Here is a 20,639-nt window from a genome sequence, read left to right on the forward strand (position 1 = left end):
GCTAAGTCCTTAATTGGATAATTAATGGGTTGATTGCTCCCACCTGACACAATCAACCTGGGCAGGGAAGAGAATTTAACTCCATCCCTGCCAATATTTCCAAAGGCAGAGCCCTGCTCTGCCACACTGCACTTCTTAATAATACAATTATTTTTGCCAAAATGCAATAGAAAGGCACAGTCAGTGAAGTGTAAATGTGGTAATATAAAAAAAAAAAAAAAACAGCATAGTGCTAAATTGCAAGTACCATGGCAAACCATGGGTTGGTAGGTTTATAACTGGCATATTTTTTCACTGGGTGCCCTTTTTGATCAAAGCAATCTGTACTGTGGTTGAATGTAATCGTGCAATGAGGCTGGCTGTTGATTCAGAACAGAGCCCACAATAGCTCACATAACCATGGATGAGTACACAGGAGGCAGCAACAGAAAGTGGTGAGTGATTCATATCATCAAAATGGGTTTGTGACAGGGTAGCGTCACGACCCAGTCTGTTACCGGCAGGAAAGAGACCCAGAGACAGGAAGCTGCAGTTTAAACACGTATGCGCACATTTATTTAACAAAACAAACACATAAACATGAACAAAATAAACACGGCACAAGGGCCAAAATAAAAGGTTCAAACAGAAGAACAAAACACTTGTAGGCTAGGCATTAGCCTTCACTACCATGTTGAAAAACCATTACAAAAATCTCAGTACAAACTCTTCCTGCAAACCAAGGATTTCTCCACATTGTATACATGTGGCCATTCTCCAAATGGCATCAATTACCAAATTGGAGAATGGCCACACCTGTGATTGTTGGCAGGGATATATGTAACCCCATCCCTGCCAACCTTACATTCCCACACACACACACTATTTACAGCAGCAGGGCTTCTGCTCTGCCACAGGGTTCAATAAATTAGCAGCAGTTTATATACAGAAGGGAGGGTCATACTGAGCCATCCTGCAGAAGATCCCTCTATGTGGTTTGTGATAATCCCCTAAATCAGTCTCCAGTATCTTCCTATTCTCCCACACCCAAAACCTTAAAACACTACACCACACTTCACACAGCCAGCATCTCAACAAAAAACAGCTCTGACTCCTAACAACACTAGCTGCTATTTTGTTTTTTTCATCCACTTGAAGAATTCTGAAATATTTCCCAAGCTAGCATTAATCAATCACAGCCCAAAATGTAACCACATGCTGACATTGGCAGTTACAATGCTGTTTTTCACAAACAAAAAAAAAAATCTTCTTATCAAGGTCTGGCTCTTGTACAAAAAAAAAGATGTGCTCACAGACCACTGGTTGTGGTCTGTGAGCACATCTTGGAAAATGTTTTTTGTTTGGTTGATGTTTAAAAAAAAAAAATAAAAAAAAAAATAATAATAATAATAATAAGTTATAAACAGCCAGTGCTTGTATGCAGTGCTAATTACTTCCTCCAGACTGCCACCAGCCCAGTCTCCCATTGAAACAGACAGCCCATCTAAACTGGATAAATCCTGCTTCAATGTGTTTAAATGAGCAAGGCTTTCTGCTTGGCCTTGCCAGACACTCATAATATATTGAAACCGTCTTAACTGTGATACCTATTAGAAATGGGACCATGTACACAATAAGAACGTGCGAGATTAAAATTGAAACATAATCTGGAACATTTTCACAAATACCCTAACCTTTGTGTTGAATTTAGTTCTTCCTTGTTATAAGTTGGTCCTTTATACAGCAGAACAGGTTATAAAGCAGTATTGGTCATGCTTCCCATTTGCCCCATAATGCCATTGGTTCCCAACGACAGCGTTATAAAGGGAGTGCCCTGTATCGTTTTTATTTTACTTTACAGAATTTTAGGATATGCATGTTTTACATATTAAGAACGATTAAGAAAGATTTTAAAATATTTTTCGAGGCTCCTTCAAATATCTGTAATGAAGAGAAAATGACTCCCACACAAGGTGATACTCAATTCAGTCAATTCAATTGCAATCTGGTGTTTGCTAAAGTATACTAAATGTGCATTACACATCCCTCCCTCCATTCACTGTCTAACATAAGCCTTTATTGTAATACACCTTTTATTTATTCCTTACGTTTGCTTTTCTGATAAAAGAAACTCCAAGCCTTTTATCAACTCTTTCTGCTTAGTCATTGTGTTATGTAATCAGATGGATGGGTGAAACACATGATTACCTGTTACTGATAATCAAGCAAGAATAATCCCAGTATGACGTAATACCTTCAAACAAACAGAATGCCAGCGTTCAGGTTTTATTTTAACCCGTCGCTCTCGGTTACTGTGTTTCTCCAGACAAAACCAACACAGGGCATCCTAATTTGCCTAAATTGGGCATTGCTGGTTGGAAGTGGAAATTTCCAGTTATGTTTGAAGCTGGTAGAGGTTGATTCATGTGTGAAACATAATAAGCTTTTCATAGCCATGATTTCTGATTTCAAGGTGGGCCTACTGAAATGTAACCTTCCCTCTGTGTGGTGTCCTCTATGCAAGCAAATATCACAATGGTTTGGGTAAGTAAGGTGCTCAGCTCTCTCTTAGGTGACAGTGCCTCCTGAACTAAACGGTTTGCAAGAGAAAATAAAACACGTTTTATTGTTGAGCATTTCCCTCTGCTAGGATTTTGCAGCTGTAGAGAAAGGTTTTGACTAATACTTGCGCCCACAGCAGTTACTAGTGTACTGAAAATGTAACTGATTGATTGACAAATACACAGCTAGATTATTAATGAAATGCAATCTATAAAAGCATTAATACTAGCAATTACATAAACCATATACAATGCAATGATTTTACAAAAATACAACAGATTTCTTATGAAGAAAACATGTGTCAACAGCTGCTATCTCATTATTTCTAGGTTTTTAGTTAACTGGTTATATTAACGAAACCTTAGCTTACAGTACATCACCCTACAAGGTAACCTCTTCCAATACAACATAACAGGGGTACTGATTTCATGCTTGGTTCTTTAACAGGTCTCAATATCACTTGCATGTTGGCAAATCCCCAAGTGTAAGTGAATATTGATCCTTGAAAAAGATCTTGCAATGCTGGTGAAAATGGAGATAAAAAGATATTGCATCTTCTGAAGGTATCAATATTTATTTCCATTACATGAATACATAAAAGTTAAAATCACAGAAGGACAGTAGGTTTAAAAATATTAAGAGATAACTTACTATTTAGTTATCCATCACAGTAAAGTTATTAGCAACATTAAATAAGCTTCATTCCACAGACTTGCCAAAGCATAACACCTGCGAAGCTGTTTAAATAATCATCATATCATAAAAAAATAATAATAATACAATTTCTTTGCAATAACACAAATAAAAGGCTACTATTAGATATACATTGCATACCAACACATTTTAAAATTTTTAAAAACTTTTAGTGTTTCATTTTAACAAAGCATGCCTCAAATAATTAAATTCTTTCACCTCCCATATCCTGTTAAAGCAAACTGGCAGGATGAAAAGTCCATTGCTCAACATTAACAGCTGAAATTCCCATTATTGCTATAGAAAATGTTTTCTAGCAATAACTTAAGCAGCTAGCACTTAAGTATTAACTACAGGGCCGTTCAAGTGTACGAGGAGAGAACAGTTCCCGAGCACATGAAACCTGAGATGGAGTCAAGGTTTTTATATTAGCAGTGGAGACGGTTTTATTCAAGTACACTCAATCTGTCCTCTAGTTATAGCCATCATGTCAAGGTTTTTTTTTTTTTTTTAAAGCTCCTGGTTTTTATTAAAAAGTCAGTCATGTGCGGATTCCACTCAGAGCCTGACTTCATCGGAACCAGTCATTCCCCGACAGGCTGTTCCAAGCTGAGAATGGTACGCTTCGTGACGTTTGTTTATGCAAACAATACCGTGGCTGTTCATCACAGGATAATTTGGAATCTCGAAGGTGAATGGCAGAGAAATTCTAGGTAACTATTTTGTTTACAAACTACCAGCATGAAAAGGTATGGTCCCTTAAAGAGAAGGTACAATACTACAGCACAATATAATCTCCAGGTGTCCCACTTTCAGCACCACTTCTATATATTTTTATATATTATATACGTCCTCCTGTAAGTTACGGCAAATGGACATTATACTACGCCAAAGGAATTAAAAGGCAAAGGGGAGGTGTTGGCAACATACTTCATGTTAACCTCCTAGCCATCTTAAATGATCTATTAAAAAAATAAGTGCCACCATGGCATCTATCTCAACCGAATAGCTGTTCCTATTAAGAGATTGTTATATGTACTACAATTGTGGTATATTATGTTACAATACTGTAAAGTATATTTGATTTTTGCCTACTGCAGGTAATGTTTGTACTGCTGTCTTTACCTAGGACTCCTTTGTTTATAAAAATTAAGTTTCCTTTTTTCCCCCCACCTCATTAAAACATCTCAAACCTGAAATACATTGCATTAGGTCTGCTGCAATAGCAGTTATATGATGCCATTAAGACTGAGGATCTCCCAGTTCCAGTTTTTTGTAATGATTAATAAAACCTGTACTAAAAATAACCACTTAGGACCAGAAAACATATTCTCTGGTGGAATGTATCTAGGGTAACATAAAAGTGACCATGTGTATGGTTAAGAGCAAGTAACATTTTAAAAGAAATACCAAACCAATGCACAGCACAGTAAAAAATAAATATCGGTGTACAGTATACAGAATATTTCAAGCACCCCCTTCACATTTCCCCAAGCCAATCAAAATACTTCCAAAACAATACAGCCCGGTTCTTGGTTTGTAACAACTCAGTGTCATTAGGTAAACTTTACTCTCCGTTACATTCACAGTGTTGCTTTGGTCCAAAGTACATCACTCATACATTCCACAACCTTGACTTTGAACCCATTGCACAACCATTCATGCTTGATCCTGCCCCCCACAACAAATGCACCCCCCCTGCGTGACTGTTTTCACTCCTTGGTCACTTTTGTAATTCACACCCCCAGCCTCCTCTTCTGCTCAAAGTAACCATCAAATCTTGCCAATGCATATTCCTGCAAAAACAATAGCAATGATTATTATTCGATGTTCAGCTTTAAAAAAATTAAATAAAAAAAAACACATTAGCTCTAAAGGCTGAAGGGTTAAACTTTAATAGAATTCATGTCTGATTGCTAAACTCTGCTATAGCCTTCAGTATGTTCTATTGGAACAGGGACCAGTTGGTTTACCTTCCCTTTCTGTTTACTTTAATTGCTGTGTTTTTTAAAGATCAGGATTAGCACAGTCAATATTTGTGCTGAAAAGACGGAATTTACCATGTATCCAAACTCGATGGAGGAGATTCTGGCTTGTATGATGGACCACAGACCCCAGAAGAAATGGGATGCCAGGGCAAACCTGAGAAACAAAGACATTTATAAAATTGAAATGCTTCAGAGGCTTTGTTAAGTTGAAGCTTTAAAATGACAGAATAAATGTTCCATACCACATGTAAATACAATCCTGAATACATTTGCTTAAAAAAGGTCAAGAGTCTTGGAAATCCAAATCAGGTCCATCCGACTATCCAACTTTAAATTGTTAAAACACAGTGTAGCACTGCCTTGCACTTGTGCTAAATAATGTAAGTTTGCATTTACATGCTTCCCCATGTGAAATCACACCCCACCCCCGGGGTAATCAACAGCTATATAGAGCATTTCATTCTATGCTTAGTAAGTCCCTGTAAGTTTATAAAACCAAAATCATGAACTGGAATGTTTACCTGTTCACTTCCACCAGCATTTCTTCTTGTAGTTTGGTTTGGTCTTCATTACTTAAATTCTCAAATCCAGCGTCAGACTCAGCCAGGTAGCTAGCGATAAAGTGAAGCTGTAAAATAATGGAAGAAATGCTCATTTAATGCACTACAAAGCAATCTAAAGTGAACAGGCATCTTAACCCTTTGCGGTCCATTTATTAAACGCGCGTCAGGCACGCCAGGAATAATTAATTTTCACACGCGCAGTTAATTTTATACGCGCTGTTTAAAAGTATTTTTTTTCACAGTCAAACGGGTTTAAATGGCCCTGCATATCAACAAAGCACACACTAGGCATCTCCAGCCCCTCCCCAGCCTTTTGTTTGCTATAGCGTTCAGCTGTGTAAGAAATAAATAATAATAATAATAATAGTCGTACATACCGATCGATCATCTCCAGATCACTCGTTTTATCACCAAACTCCTCAATAATGCGATCAAAGTCATTATTTTATTACTATAACATCTGAAAAAAGCTCTGCAAATGTCCATGATAGTCTCAGTGCGCTGACGCACTTAGCCAGCTTGTTTATTATGGACACCCATTATCTGATACCTGATACCATGTATGACTATTCATGAAATACGCCTTTTTTTTTTTTTTTTTTTTTTTTCCGACTTGTCTCGGCTCCTGTCGCTACCACTCGGCAATTGAATGGTTTTCTCGGCTTTTTCCGGAGAAAAAACGACTAAACACCCGTTTATTGCGTTGCTATAATGATGTCGGACCCAGTCCGACAAAGGACCTGTGAGGAATAATTGCAATGTCGGACCCAGTCCGACAATGGACCGCAAAGGGTTAAACATTCTTTTTACATTCTAACTGAAGCTTGTATTTATTACAGCTGGGACATAGAGAAGGTCCAGGATACTACTTTATTGGATTCCATTCAGTTTCAACACACCTGCTGTGTTTTGGTTGGGTAATTCTTGAAGTTGGCTTTGAAGAATGGAAACTTGTCATAGGTGTAATCATACATCCATTCACAGAAATGGTTTCCGATATCAAACCCCCTGAAAAAAATACAAAATGTCAATAGATTATAGCATACATCAATATTATTTCCTTTCGTATTTCTTAAGTTCCCTAATTCATGGAAAGCCGGTATTCCAGCTAAAAGCCCAGACAAGCATGGTAAACACAGAGAAGTATTTTAAAGAACTGAAAGCACCACGGTTAAGCACTGTAAATGTAAGTCTGGTAAACTGCAAAGTACCTTAAGCTGTCATGATTAACAATCTAAAGCACAATAACAAACTTCACACCTTTAAATGTTACGTTTAACCAGCAAAACTCATTTTGACAATCCAGACACCAAAGAATTCAATAAGGTTTGTTTCTGCAAGAGGGCCCGCTTAGTTAAACTTTGGTAAAAAAAAAAGTGTCAGACAAAACTGCAAGGGTCATGATTTTTGAAGTTCCACATTTCTGGAATTTGTTACACTGTACTTTGTAGTATTCTCTTTTATGGTTGTACACATCAGCAAAAGATCAACCCAGTCTACATTCTCACAGCACAGAGCTGCTTAAGCAATAAGGGAGTGGTTTACAATAACATATGGCGATCACATGATCTTTTAAATATGTCCCAGAATCCTTCTCTTATCTGTACACCAATCATCTCTCATTCTTTACTTTGCCCCAGAGAAGCTTGGTTGGGAGTTCTATTTTTACATTGATTGGTGGTACCATAAAATATGTTGCATTATAAAAGGCTTGTCTAAATGAAATACACATTTTTATAACCCCCAAGATATTTTACTCTTTCAGTCAAATAAGCAACTTTATGGAAAAAAGTACAATAGAAAAAATTCAATAAAAAAGTGTTAATACACATATTAGTATGATGCTAGATTACTTTACTGGTCTGCAGTTTTTTCTTTACTTTATTGGTCTGGAGTTATCCATCCGAGACCCGCAGTGTTGAAAGAGTTCATATACATTCAATTCTATACACATTCTTTGAACTTCCATTTTGGTACAACTGCATTACCAGAAATGCAAACATACTTTTTAAAGCAGTTAACTATATATCAATGATGCTGGTGATGCACAATCTATTCAAAGCCACTGGTCTTGAAAGCCCAGTCGGGTTCACAGCAGACAGTCTAATAAATGGAATTTAGGAGACATGAAGGAGAGTGTAGCCGCATATCCACAAAGTGTGTCTAATAAAAACTTCAAGATTAAATAGACTTTGACAGCTAGTCTGAAACAACATATTCAGTTGGGTAAACCTTGCTATAGTACTGTATGGCATTTAGTGGAACTTAAATGTGATATTTGGTTTGATTACTGTATTGAAATGTGAATCCTGAACATTTAAAGAATGGTGTCAATGGCATCGTCTTCATGACAGATGCTTCTGTTATAAATATCTATTTATTTACCTGTAGTTGTAACTGCTGTATTCAAAGTCGATGAACATGAGCTTCTGTTTGTCCAAATTCTCCCTGCCTTGCAATAACAAGACGTTACCTTTAGGGGGAAAAATGCAGAATTAACCTATTGTATAATTATATTCTCCCAGGTCTTTGTTCTCTGTCAAATCTAAATGGAATCTGTTTTTCAGAACCAAAGACAGGTAAAACACTTCAAAATATCCACTGCCAACCCTGCTCATTTACTAATAGATGGGATCCTATTCTAAAGATCCAAATGGGGGTGGATCTTAATACCACCGTCAGAAAAATGATTAACCTAATTTTCTGAAGAACTCATTTCCCTGTATTTTTATTGTATGTAGTAATGTTAATAAGTTGGTCAATAAATGTATCAAACCTTAGAAGATGTAGCCAATTCAAAATCTTTCACTAGTTAAAGCAGATGACGTCAGCATTACAAGCACATGTTTACATTTTAACCCTTTAAGGACCGGGATTGTGTTAACACGATCATACTGAAGTGGGCTTCTAGGACTGCGACCGTGTAAACACGATAAAAAAAAAAAAAGCACTTCGTTTTGATGACATACAGGGCCACCATACTTTGCAGTATAGGCTTGAAACACACAACAATGGATAGGGGTGGGACTGATGTTCACTTCCTGATTTTGTTCATGTGATGTCACTGAGACGGGCATTTAGTGTCTAAAGGGTGGAGACAGCAGCCAGGCAAAGACAAAAGCAGAAACAAAACAAAGAAACCTGTTTAGAGCTAATAAAAAAGGGAAACACTATAAATCTGACATATTTTACTTATTATATTAGAACATTTATGCTGATGTATTTTCATGTGTTTTAATATATATGTTTTTACAACATTTATAAATATCTACAACATTTTACAACATTTATAAATAACTAAATGTATCTGGTACGTTTTTTTTCCTTATTACTGATAACAGTGAAATGCGTATTATATAGTACTATTTTATTTATAAATATTTATTTTGAGAAAATAAATTGAGAGTAGTGTCCATTATTGCTGATAAATACCCTGAGAATAAATGTGTATTATGTCATTGCAATCACTCGGGTGAAACAATGTCTTGTAATTTTCCCAAACATCAATATTTTTCAAAAAAACTTTCAGGAAGTATTGGAAGGTCCCTCAGACCATAGAATAACATGTTTTTATACATGTATCTCTAAGCAGAATACATAATAAAAATTACTTAAAAATAACAAAACCCCGAAATATTGTGTTGAAAAAAAAAAGTGAAAAGTTTGTATGGTTTCTGGAGTACTTTATAATGTTCCCCAGTGTGTTTTGAAAAAGGGACACCATTTGCAAGATGCTACTGTAAAAAATATATTTTTAGTGAATCTTTATAGGAAGAGAGTCAACTACAGACAAAAAGCGCTTGGTTCTGGGGGAACATCCCACTGGAAAATGCTTGGTTCTGAAAGGGTTAAAAGGACCCGAAGTCACCAGTGCCTTTCCTCGTACTAGCTTTCTTTTCAGTGCTCAAATTTGTAATTAAACTATTTAAAATGTTCTTTTAAAGCACCCTTACCTTCCTGGCAGTCATTGTGACAGAAAACCACAGGGGAAGGTGTGGATTCAAGCAAAGTCCTACAGGAAAAAAAAAAAAGGAATGGAAATTAAAAATGACTCAATACACCATAAATAAACAATCAATTCAAATAATTTCTAACATTTATCAGCTGACACAAAGTAAACTAAGGAAACTAACTTGTGATCTGTTTGTTTTGATACAAACTTACATAACATTTCTTTGTAATACGGTATATAAAGATGCATTTCAATAGTAAAATATTATAAATTATAATGCTGTGTAAATTGTTTAAAAGACAACTGGTGACCAATACAAGAATTACATATACAGTATATACTCAATAAAGATTAAAAGTATATTAAGGCTGTTTTTCTCCATTTGCTAATTGTATTGCCTTTCAATAGAGGCCCAGCATTTGCCTGCCAAAGGATTCTATTGTATTGGGTCCAGAGGCAAGCTGCCCAACATATGACTGCCATGAATCATACCATTAATCCCAATTGGCACTCCTATTATTTAAAACTTCTGAAACGTTAATAAAAGCAAAAATGACAAGAGTATTGGCTTACATCAGGTTTTCCATTTCCAGTGGCAAATTGTAGTTTATGAGTCTGGTAAATTTTCTTACATCAGATTCTCTGGTGAAGCTTATTCTCCTGACTTGGTTTAAATACCTGCCATTGATAAGAATACAACAATTTAAATAAAACGATCAAACAAATACCTGGGCAGGTGTGGGGAACCTGCTGTACAAATATAATTCATTCCACCAAGACTTGGCTGAAGCAATGAATAAAGCAGCTCTTTTGCCCAGGCCAAGATATACATTCTGTATATTACAGACATGATGAACCTACTTCTCCATCGTCCCAAACAGCCACTTTGGTTCCTTGTTAAATGGCATCCTCATTCCATGGAATCTGGCCATTTTCTCAGCTATCTCTGCAGACAACTCAGGTAAGCCCAACTCATCAGTGTCTAACCTCCGGCTCTGTAATGAAAAGAATACAAATGATCAGACACACAGCTATATTAGGGGATATATCCACGACTACAGTATTTCCTTTAACCTGTTGTCCAACTCGACAGGTTATTGACAACAGAAAATATAGGACCTTAGTTCTCATCTAATTACCATTAGACCAAGATGTAGGCATAGTAGATTATTGTGGAAGGCTAAGAATATTCATAAACACGCTAGCTTATTTTATAGGAAGGGTTTTGAACTACATCTGCTTTATCTATTATATGTAGTTTGTGTCAAATATTTGTTAAACATACATACAATATGTATATATATAAATTAATAAACTTATATTTCTTCAAAAAATATCAGTGAATCGTTCAAAAGCCAAAGACCATAACCTAAACATGAAAACCCCTGTCCTTACACCACTCCGTCAATAAAAAACACACAAACTTTGACAAAGTATGGCAAAGAATTTTAACTAGGTTTTGAAAATTAACAATCATTAACTAATAAACATAGCGCACTGCCAAACTGTCTGACAATTATTGGTGCTCTAAATTATAGAAATATAAAACAAACAGAGGCAGTGAACCAAGGAGCTGCCAGGCATTTGCTGTAGTCACCACACCCACACCCTCCCCAGCCCCGAACCTCTCTGCTTACACAGTAACCAGTTCAATGGCAGCACCACAACAACTTCCAGTATAACTCAGTCTTCTGACAGGGACTGGGCAGTTACTTACGGGAATGAACTGCTCCAGTCGGCCCTGGGGAAAGATCCCATACAGCTTTGGGCCCAGTGCCCTCTCCGCCAGGATAGCAAACATGACACTCTCAAGAACCATGGCTTCAGCTCCCTGCAAAGAATGAGAACATTGCCAATAAATAACAGACTGCACAACATTACCCCTAAGTTTAACCCCTTCACCCCTGGAATCCTCAGTTCCTAATATCTCCTCCAGTGTGCCATCAATGCTTCAGGAATCATCTGTTTTCAAAACCAAATCAGTACAAAAAATTCTATTACTGGGGGAGGGAAGGAAAAACAGCCCACTTTTTCTTTTTTTACAGTGAAAGCTAACTGTTAATGACAGTTAACAAATGTATCTACAAAAAATATAATGCATTTATTTGGTTAATCATTTCCACATGCTTTATTGGACCAAACTTCAAGTTAAAACTACTGGTTTAAAAAAAAAATGGAGTCTTTGCTTTACATATGCTTATACTGTGTTGGGCATAGAATCTGTCACCAAGGAAACATTTGTTAGAAAGAGGAACACTATGATAGCCCACAAGTTTTATCAGTTTATGGTGGCTGCTCTGTGAACCAAAAACACTGGATGACAGAATAGATTCATTTTTTTGCATCTGATTACACAATAAATGAATGACTAAGTTCTGAGCGGATGACCACAGATCACTTCCTATAGGATAACGCAACACAATAAAACTCATTCATCAACAAATATTACCATGCACAGAGATGGCAAGGAAGCAAACATTCTCCTCTACTTAATTTGCTGAATAAAGAATTCTCAGATAAACAAGTGCTGTCTAATTCTACTTTATGTAGTGGGTATCTGGCTTAACCCCATTTACACCTGTAGGTGTATTTGATTATCTTAAGAAACAGGACCGTTTATAAGGCCACACCTCCTTTGTTAATAGTATATGTTTATACACCCTTTTGACCATTAAAATCAAGGGCTTTTAAAGTATTTTCCATTACTTCACAGGTACTTCCACGGGACTTTCAAAATAAGCCAGCAACTAGCACGATCCACCGCCTAAAGGTCTCAACACACCGGACCTGATACGATTTGACCTGCATAAAATGGTAATTTCGCTGCGACACTACCTTTCACACCAACTTAAAGGTAAACAAATTCTACACACCAGCTATATCCAGTTCCCTGGAAATGGACTGCCAGATGTTCTCCCTCATTACCGTGTCTATGATTTTTGTGTACTTTATTACACAATTCCTATTTTGTTTGCATCACTTAAGTGTCGCCCATCACTGTCAACGTCAACACATAAACAAAACTAAACAATAATAACTTCCAAATGGGGATGGAACTGGGCTTTCAAAAAGAAAAATGTACACAACACAAAGTTTCTCTTGCGAGAAACACATGTTTCTGCTCTGTTTCTGGATAGCTATTGATTGTGCAATTAATGTTTTGTTACATTCTGTTCAGGGCATCCTTGAATATTAGATGTTACATATTGATGGGTTTATCACTTTTTGTACTGTAGTAGAACTAATCCAGAACACATACTAATGGTATCACTGATCTTGGGCTACCGTAAATGGCTAATCTAAAACTGTGAGTGTAGTTCTCCACCCCAACACAATATGCCAAAGCCAAGACAGCCACTAGGACCAAATACAGCCTTAACATGTACAATTACAGATCCCAAAAGATAAAAAATACACATTGTAATTGCACTCATTTTAAAATGGAAAGGCTGCACAATCCCGGATTGTTATGCATTCTCTAGTTTGATTTCTCAATGGGGTCATTTGTATGCTGCTTTACACAATCACCACTGTGTAATTACAGTATACTGCTTCCATTGTACCTCTCCTTCACTTGAAGTACGAGCATTTGAATACAGATCAACAATCTTTCCTGACCGTTCTCGTTATCTTGCCGCTTCTAAGCGTTGCACAAGTCTTTATTTACAAGCTAAAACATTTTAAATCTTTTTTTTTTTTAAATAAAAAAAATAAAACAACTCACCATACACTGGCATGTGTTCATAAAAATGTTGAAAAAAATATAAAGAAAGGAAAATGTGTATTTCACAAACTTAGTTACTGCACTTTTTTATATTTTAATTAAATACAAAATAGACAGGCTGGTAATTACATATCACATTTCTTAATTCATGACAAATACATGATTAAAAAAAAAATCTAAAATAAATGTTAGCAATTATGTTATACCACATTTAAAAAGTAGTTCATATTACATTAGAATTCAATACATTACATCAAATAGTCAAACACTTTGTAGAATATCATGCTATTAAAAAGGTCGTCTGCACTGTAGTGCACAGATAGTGACATCAATTTTTGCCTTCTCTTTAATGCTTAATACAACCAACTTACCTTTAGGTTCTCCACCCGAATTCAGTTCAGTGGGTTTTACCTCAAGCTGGTGGACCCCCCCCCCCCCAATTCAGAAATATCCTTCAGGCAACAAATATGAACAATAACTCCTTGTGTTTCCCGTAACCTTCTCCAGGAGCTAACCCTTGGCTGACCCTCATCATGAGCCATCTGTTTTCTTCACACTTTATTTTGACTGAACCACTTTTCTTATCTGCTTTGCCAGGCTGTCCATATAACCTTGATCCTCGTTTGGTAAGTTCTGCTTCACAATAAGACTCCTAGGAGCTGTACATGGTATTCATGTGAAGATGCAGGGCTGCTTGTTAAATTGTTGTTAAATCTGTCAACAATCTGTATTTGTAAATCAAAAATGGTTCATTACCAGACCCTGTTTATTTACAAGACCTGTACTGATGTTCTCAGACTTAAGACAGAGGGTAGGATACATATATTTGGTATGGAATGGGTTACCTAGCCACACTGTACATGCTGAATCACTAGAATCCTTTAAGATTGCATCATGGGCCAAAGAGTCTCCTCTCGTTCGTAAATTTTCTTATGTTACTGTTTAGTAAGATTTCCCAAAGGTAGCTTTCAGATTTTAAGATGGTTCCTGAAACAATCCCGTTTATCACTAAATCGGGAAATAGGGATAGCATCTCTAAAGTTATTTTCCATTGAGATGTCCGTCACACGCTCTTTTCAGCATGTATTAAAATGGCAATAATCGAAAGGCATTACTGCTATTATCACCGCTTTTATTATTCATGATTCTAGACTGATGTTTGTAATCTGTGTCCACCATCTGAAAACAGCTAAGGGATGAATGTCTTTCTGCCTTCTTTTAGCAGTAGCTATATACAACATGTTGGAGTATCTGCTATGGTGTTATCTAATTTCTTGGCTGCTATAAATCACAGGCTACATTTTCCAGCAGCTTTTGGAACCCCCTCCAATAACTGTGTCTACCACGAGTCAAGTGATTATGCAACACTTACGAGGATAATCATTCCAATCATCTCTTTCCATGAAGAGAATACTGTGGTGCATTCTAGGTAAGATTTGCTAAACTAATCTTATTAGCCTCCTTTCCATGTTGTTGTTTTACATTGCCGTGTTTTACATTTTGGACATTATGAAAGCTGTTAGGGGCTCCTGAAAAAAGTAAATCCTGTGCTCCTTGTTATCTCTGTTTGAGAATTAATGGATTTAGTTATTAACAGTTAGTCCATGTAATGTACTGTGCAAGTACCACTCACCAATTCAGTATTTCACTTATTTATGTGTAATTTAGGTAACAAAATAAAGAGTGAGCAATGTATTGATATGCCTGACCCGGTAGCAAATCCTATTTGTACTTGTGAAATTCCAAAGATTAGTTACAGCCCTTCTAGGTATCCTTCAGGCTTTGTAGAAAGCATGCTGCTTATTGATGAAAACAACATTCTTTCACCTCATTTAAGGACATTAAGCATTCCTTTTATGCAAGCGTTTCCATTCCCAGGTTTAAAATAAATGATTGACAGCCTTTTATAGAGCAAATAGTGCAAAAACCTAACATTTTATGACATTAAGAATAATTATTTTACATACAGAATATATATATATATATATATATATATATATATATAATATATATATATATATATATATATATATATATATATATATATATATATATATATATATATATATATATAAAATTCATAGTGAGGATTCGATCAATGACATAAAAAAAGAAAAAAGAAAAGTACCAGGAAACAGTTTTGAAATATGGAATTTCCCACAAGTTACTATTGTATATATTAAAAAAAAAAAAAAAAAAAAAACAGGCAAAACTCCATAGGATTCCAGACTTTCAAAGGTTATTTTTGGGGGGATGTTTTCTTTATTTTTTTTATTAAATTAGTTAGTAAAAGACAACACTTAGAGTCACTTAGTCATGCTAAAGAACAATAGGGAGTATTTGTATAGATGATCAGTGTAGTTACTTACTTGAAAAGGATTTTCTTTGTTAGCCTGTTTGGATTCCCCTTTATTACAGGACATCTATTAATGAAAGAAAAAGCAAACACTTGCTGTGATTAATGGTTCCTGCCTCATTCCCTCGTCATTTCTTAGATAGGCCTCTTTGTTTTGCAGCAGGGTTGTAATATTTAAAGATGTCTTTCAATTGAAATACCTTGATGACCACAAGGTATTAAAACAGACAAACTCGAAGTACCCACCAAATCCCTATGGTATGACTCCCCTTGCTGTTTTATCAGTAGAGTTTATATAGAAGGTACAGCAGCAAGATTATATATCATGAGATAGGCATAAATAATAACACTGCACTATGATAAATATATTTTATATATACATAATACACAGATTCATCTGCAGTCTCGATATTGTAGTTTATTCTATTGCATAAAATGCATTGGCAAGTCCTGTTTTTTTTTTTAATCCTATAAACCTTGTTTAAAGCACTCAATTATGGCTGTGGATTAAGTGTTCATGAGTGAAGAATGGCACAGGCTATAAACAAGTCCTCTTAAGAGTGACTAATTGTGTGTTGGTTTTGTGAGACACCACCAAACTCATTTCACATGTAAAAAAGGCATAAAATGTTACAGTAGTGAGTTGACCTGCTGTACCACCTAGCCCCCTTATGCCAGTATTTAACTATATTCCGCATTATGATTCAAAAAAGGGTGCACTAAACACCTTAAGAACTGTTTATTGGGGCGACTGCAATAGAATACACAGCAGTGCTCTAAAAGACTTGCTGTATTTTCTTGCTCTCTTGAACTTTTCAATCAATCAAACTTCCAGACATCTCGCATGTGCTCTCCAAAAATTCATTAAACACACTTGAATAGCCTCTCTAGACTGGATGTCTCATTGAAATAACGAAGATGCTGTATTTATTCTTTTAACCAGCCCCAAGTCAGTTGATCCTACTGGTTGATGAATCCTTGTCTTTGCATTTAAACAAGACATGACCATACTACTATTGCATTAGACTTCAGAGCTGATGCGGCAGCTTGTACTTAATACTTTTATCTCATGATGCATGACAAAGATTGTCCCTTTTCATCTACATTGTTTCATTAAAGGTATGCCAAACTTCAGTTTATGAAACAGTAAAACATATGCTAGAGGTATCTGAAAAAAGTATGTTTTAATTTAAGACGGCAAGCTACCTATGTATTTAAAAGAAGATTAAAGATAATGCTGCAACTTCAGAGATCTCATACTGTACCGTGCATCATGTCTGTCACCTGGAAACCAGTGTGCTCTAGGCACGATCGCTTGGGAAAGCCTGCGGTAAAGAACACACGCATGTACAGCCATGGTGGTACAATACCCCCAGAACAATCTCAACTCCACATCAAAGAGTAGTCAAAGTAATAAATGATGACCTCCCCCCCCCATAAGAAACAAGTAAAATGTACTGCCAACATTGGACATCCACTTGTTCCCATTATTGTTAAACCAAAGGACTTTAACATCCAAATTTCACTTGCTTGTCAGCTTACAAAGATGAAGTTAATGGTTGTAAAAGACACTGTTGCATGTCAAAGATATAATTTTCCCCATATACAGTTATGACCAAGTTTTGCATCAGCTAGAATTTTAGGATTGAGAGAAAAACTATATGAACATAATTTAGATATTTTATCTAACATCATGTAATAAAATAAAATAAAAAAAAACTACAAAATTATATCACAAAAGTCTACAGGAAGCCATAACAGTAGTACAGTATTTCATGTTAGATTTCAAAATGTCAAATTTTTTAATTTGTCAGTTTTTCGTTAAGTACTGTATATGGAAAACTAGAAAGTGGTATGTAATTCAGTATGTTAACGAAACATTATTCAACAGGTTTCATTCGACTATGAAGCAAAATGTGTTAATTCTATAGGGTGATGCAAAACCTTTGGCCATAGCTATACAGTAAAATAGGTCATAAAGAAATCTAGTTCCTATACTAAATGTCTATTTCATAATTTATATGGCGGGTTTCACAAACCAACATTACTGCTAATCTTGGGATGTTAATTTATGTAAAGTAGTCCTAGTGCTAATCAGGATCTGTGAAACCAGCTGTTAATGTATAACTGACTTTTGGGTCTATGTTAATGATCTTTTAAGGTAATAATATCTAAAGTATTAAGATCTTTATTTAGCCTATCACGAATATAGCGAAAACAAATACTGTAGTACTTACACTGTAGGTGCCCACAAGCTATGTTATTGCCTTGGACTTTAGTTCTGGATTTGTACATTCTTAAATGGCAATATATGGACATTCTAATTTCTATATAAAACTATTGCCTTTTAAAACTAATAGATGTCAGTTTGCATTAGTAATGCTTCAAGTCTCTTTTTTTCCTTCTCTTATAAAAGCAGTTTGTTTTCTTAGCATTTGAAATAGCTGCTAGTTTTTTGTTTTTATTTATAGGCAAGGTTCTGCTCATTTACAGTAATTACCGCAATGGGTCCAGTATGTTTGAAGGTGAATTACACAAGCAGATGAAATGGGGGAGTAGCTTCAGCCATTCTTATAATGCCAGGTCTTTATTGAAAGATGAAGATAGGTTGCTTAAAGTACAAAGACATGTCAGAACAGTAAGAAATCTATTTTACCCACTGGAACCTGAGAAGTTTCATGTTGAAAGCAAAGCATAATTGCCCTGTTGCTTTTTTACGTGCCACATCCGCAATGAGCCACCACAGTTACACTCAAAACATCTAATAAATTTAAGAATATAAAATATATTTGCTTACGATTGTAAGTCGCCCTGGATAAGGGCGTCTGCTAAGAAAGAAATAATAATAATAATAATAATAATAATAATAATATTAAAACAACATACATTTACATGGCTAACAGTTAGAGTGATTTAAGTAATTTTACCATTTAGGATGTTTCAAAATAGAATTTGTTTTATTTTAAAAAGTAACTGTGTGTCACACACAATATTTCCATACCCTGTCAAACGTGTTACTGTTAGTTATTTCTCTCCATGTTAAATTGAAAACTGTTCCTTTTGTCTTGTGTTATTACTTGCTTATTTAACTCGCAGAGTATTATTATCCAGTGATTTTTATTGTGTAGAAAAACTTGGTCCATCCTAAATAGTACAGTCACTTTAATTTCCCTGGAATACCTAATTAAGATACTGGTGATACAAAAATCTCTCCACAAAATTTAACAGCACATTTAGTTTATTATTCTATAAAACAATACCTTAAAAAAATAGTATTTTAATAAATTTAAAAGACAGGTAGAGCAAACTAATAAAATACAACATTGCAAAAACACTTACCCACACTTAATATTACAATTTCACTTTCCCTAGAAATTTCATAACAGTAGGTGCCTAGTACATTTTTATATGCTTGTTACACCATGGCATTTCGGGGTGAGTGTGTGCGTTTGTGTGTGGCAGTGCAATTCAACAGCTCATATTCTTCCATTCCCCACCCTGTTAACTGACCTGCAGAATGGCACCATACAAGCGAAGCAGCACGTTCCTGGGTTCATCCTCTACACTCTGCAGGGTGTCTGGCAAAGAGCATAGGAAAAGCTTGTTGCTGAGGCCTCCCCTGTGGCAAATAAAATGAATCAAAACTCATTCCAAATAATGATAAAAATATAACAAATAAAAGTCATGCAGACAAACAGATTGGGTATTATACACAAGATATGATGGACATTCCTAGTACACCTACCCCACCCAGAAAGCTTGGTCAAAATGCTGTCCATTGACTCAGACGCTTATTACAATGTTCTTGCAATTTAACAATATCAATGCAAAGATTGCGAATCTATGAATTACAAACGGGAAAATTACATATTACTGTACACGGGTAAGTGGGAGTTGCCTTTTCCTTTCTCCGAAGCAAAATTAACAAGTATACATAATACTGTATATTATTTGTTCATTATTCAAATAATAATAATAATAATAATAATAATAATTGGGGGAGTGACTCATATTATAGCATGTGCAAATGTTTTTAATACAGCAACCTCTTCAGTCCCTGCGGCAGATACGATACAGATATAGCTACGCCACTGCGGTGACCATATGTATACAGCGCAAGAAAGAAGAAAAAAAAAAAAAGATGTAATCTGATCCTGTAAACAGAACTCCAACCTTGGCAGAGCCTAGTACAGTACTACTAACCTTATTATGCTGATCTGGAACGCCTCTTCATTCACAGTTCTCCACGCACCATGGAGAAATTCTCTGCACCAGAGATACGCCTTGCGTTTAGTTTGCAGGTCGGGTTCCTCTGGTCCAACATCTTTGTATTGGGCCTGAGAATCCGGCTGTACGTGGATCTCATTGGCGCTGACGAGCAACCCCAAAGACATTGAAGGAGAGGAGGACACCCCGTTAATAAATTTAGTTTTCATTTTCTCGGTGGTTACAATGTAACAGCTAATAATAATAATAATAATAATAATAATAATAATAAACCGTTCGAGCACGAGCTTTGATCAAATAAAGCAACGGTGACTGGATATAAAGAAAATTGCGCAGAAAAAAAAACGCCTCGTGGTAAATATGACAAAAAATAAATATATATATATTTAGTTGTTAAATGCGTATCAGTCGATAAATATAATTAGGTTTACATTTACGTCGGATAAATTGTCCAATAGACGAAATTTGAAGGAAAGTATAGCTGTGAAAAAATTGCGTTCCCCAAAACAACACACCTCCTCGCATTGGGCGCTGAGACTGAATTAGTCGAATTGTAAACCTGTCTTGTAGTTGTCTGCTGGCAACATTCTTATTG

General features: G+C 35.7%; 1 protein-coding gene across 1 annotated transcript; it reads right to left on the bottom strand.

Moving 5' to 3' along the window:
* Positions 1-527: 527 nt before the first annotated feature.
* LOC117432137 (choline kinase alpha-like) lies at positions 528-20,600 on the bottom strand. The gene is made up of 12 exons (XM_034053652.3): positions 20,021-20,600; positions 19,328-19,436; positions 15,831-15,884; positions 11,455-11,568; positions 10,599-10,732; positions 10,311-10,415; positions 9,739-9,797; positions 8,171-8,258; positions 6,685-6,793; positions 5,744-5,850; positions 5,295-5,376; positions 528-5,030 (listed from the first exon to the last, which is right to left on the bottom strand). Exons 1-12 carry the CDS (start codon positions 20,251-20,253, stop codon positions 4,971-4,973), a joined length of 1,254 nt encoding a protein of 417 aa, XP_033909543.2. The 5' UTR covers positions 20,254-20,600; the 3' UTR covers positions 528-4,970.
* Positions 20,601-20,639: the final 39 nt, after the last annotated feature.

Source organism: Acipenser ruthenus, chromosome 27, assembly GCF_902713425.1.
Source record: "Acipenser ruthenus chromosome 27, fAciRut3.2 maternal haplotype, whole genome shotgun sequence".
NCBI classification, from domain to species: Eukaryota; Metazoa; Chordata; class Actinopteri; order Acipenseriformes; family Acipenseridae; genus Acipenser; species Acipenser ruthenus.

What these genes read in the sequence shown, in the direction of transcription:
- LOC117432137 (XM_034053652.3), bottom strand. Translation starts at nt 20,253, where the DNA reads ATGAAAACTAAATTTATTAACGGGGTGTCCTCCTCTCCTTCAATGTCT. An exon ending in TTCCAGATCAGCATAATAAG is followed by an intron (nt 19,437 to 20,020) that starts GTTAGTAGTACT and finishes TATTTGCCACAG; the next exon opens with GGGAGGCCTCAGCAACAAGC. An exon ending in CTGGAAATGGAAAACCTGAT is followed by an intron (nt 9,798 to 10,310) that starts GTAAGCCAATAC and finishes TTTTTCCTGTAG; the next exon opens with GACTTTGCTTGAATCCACAC.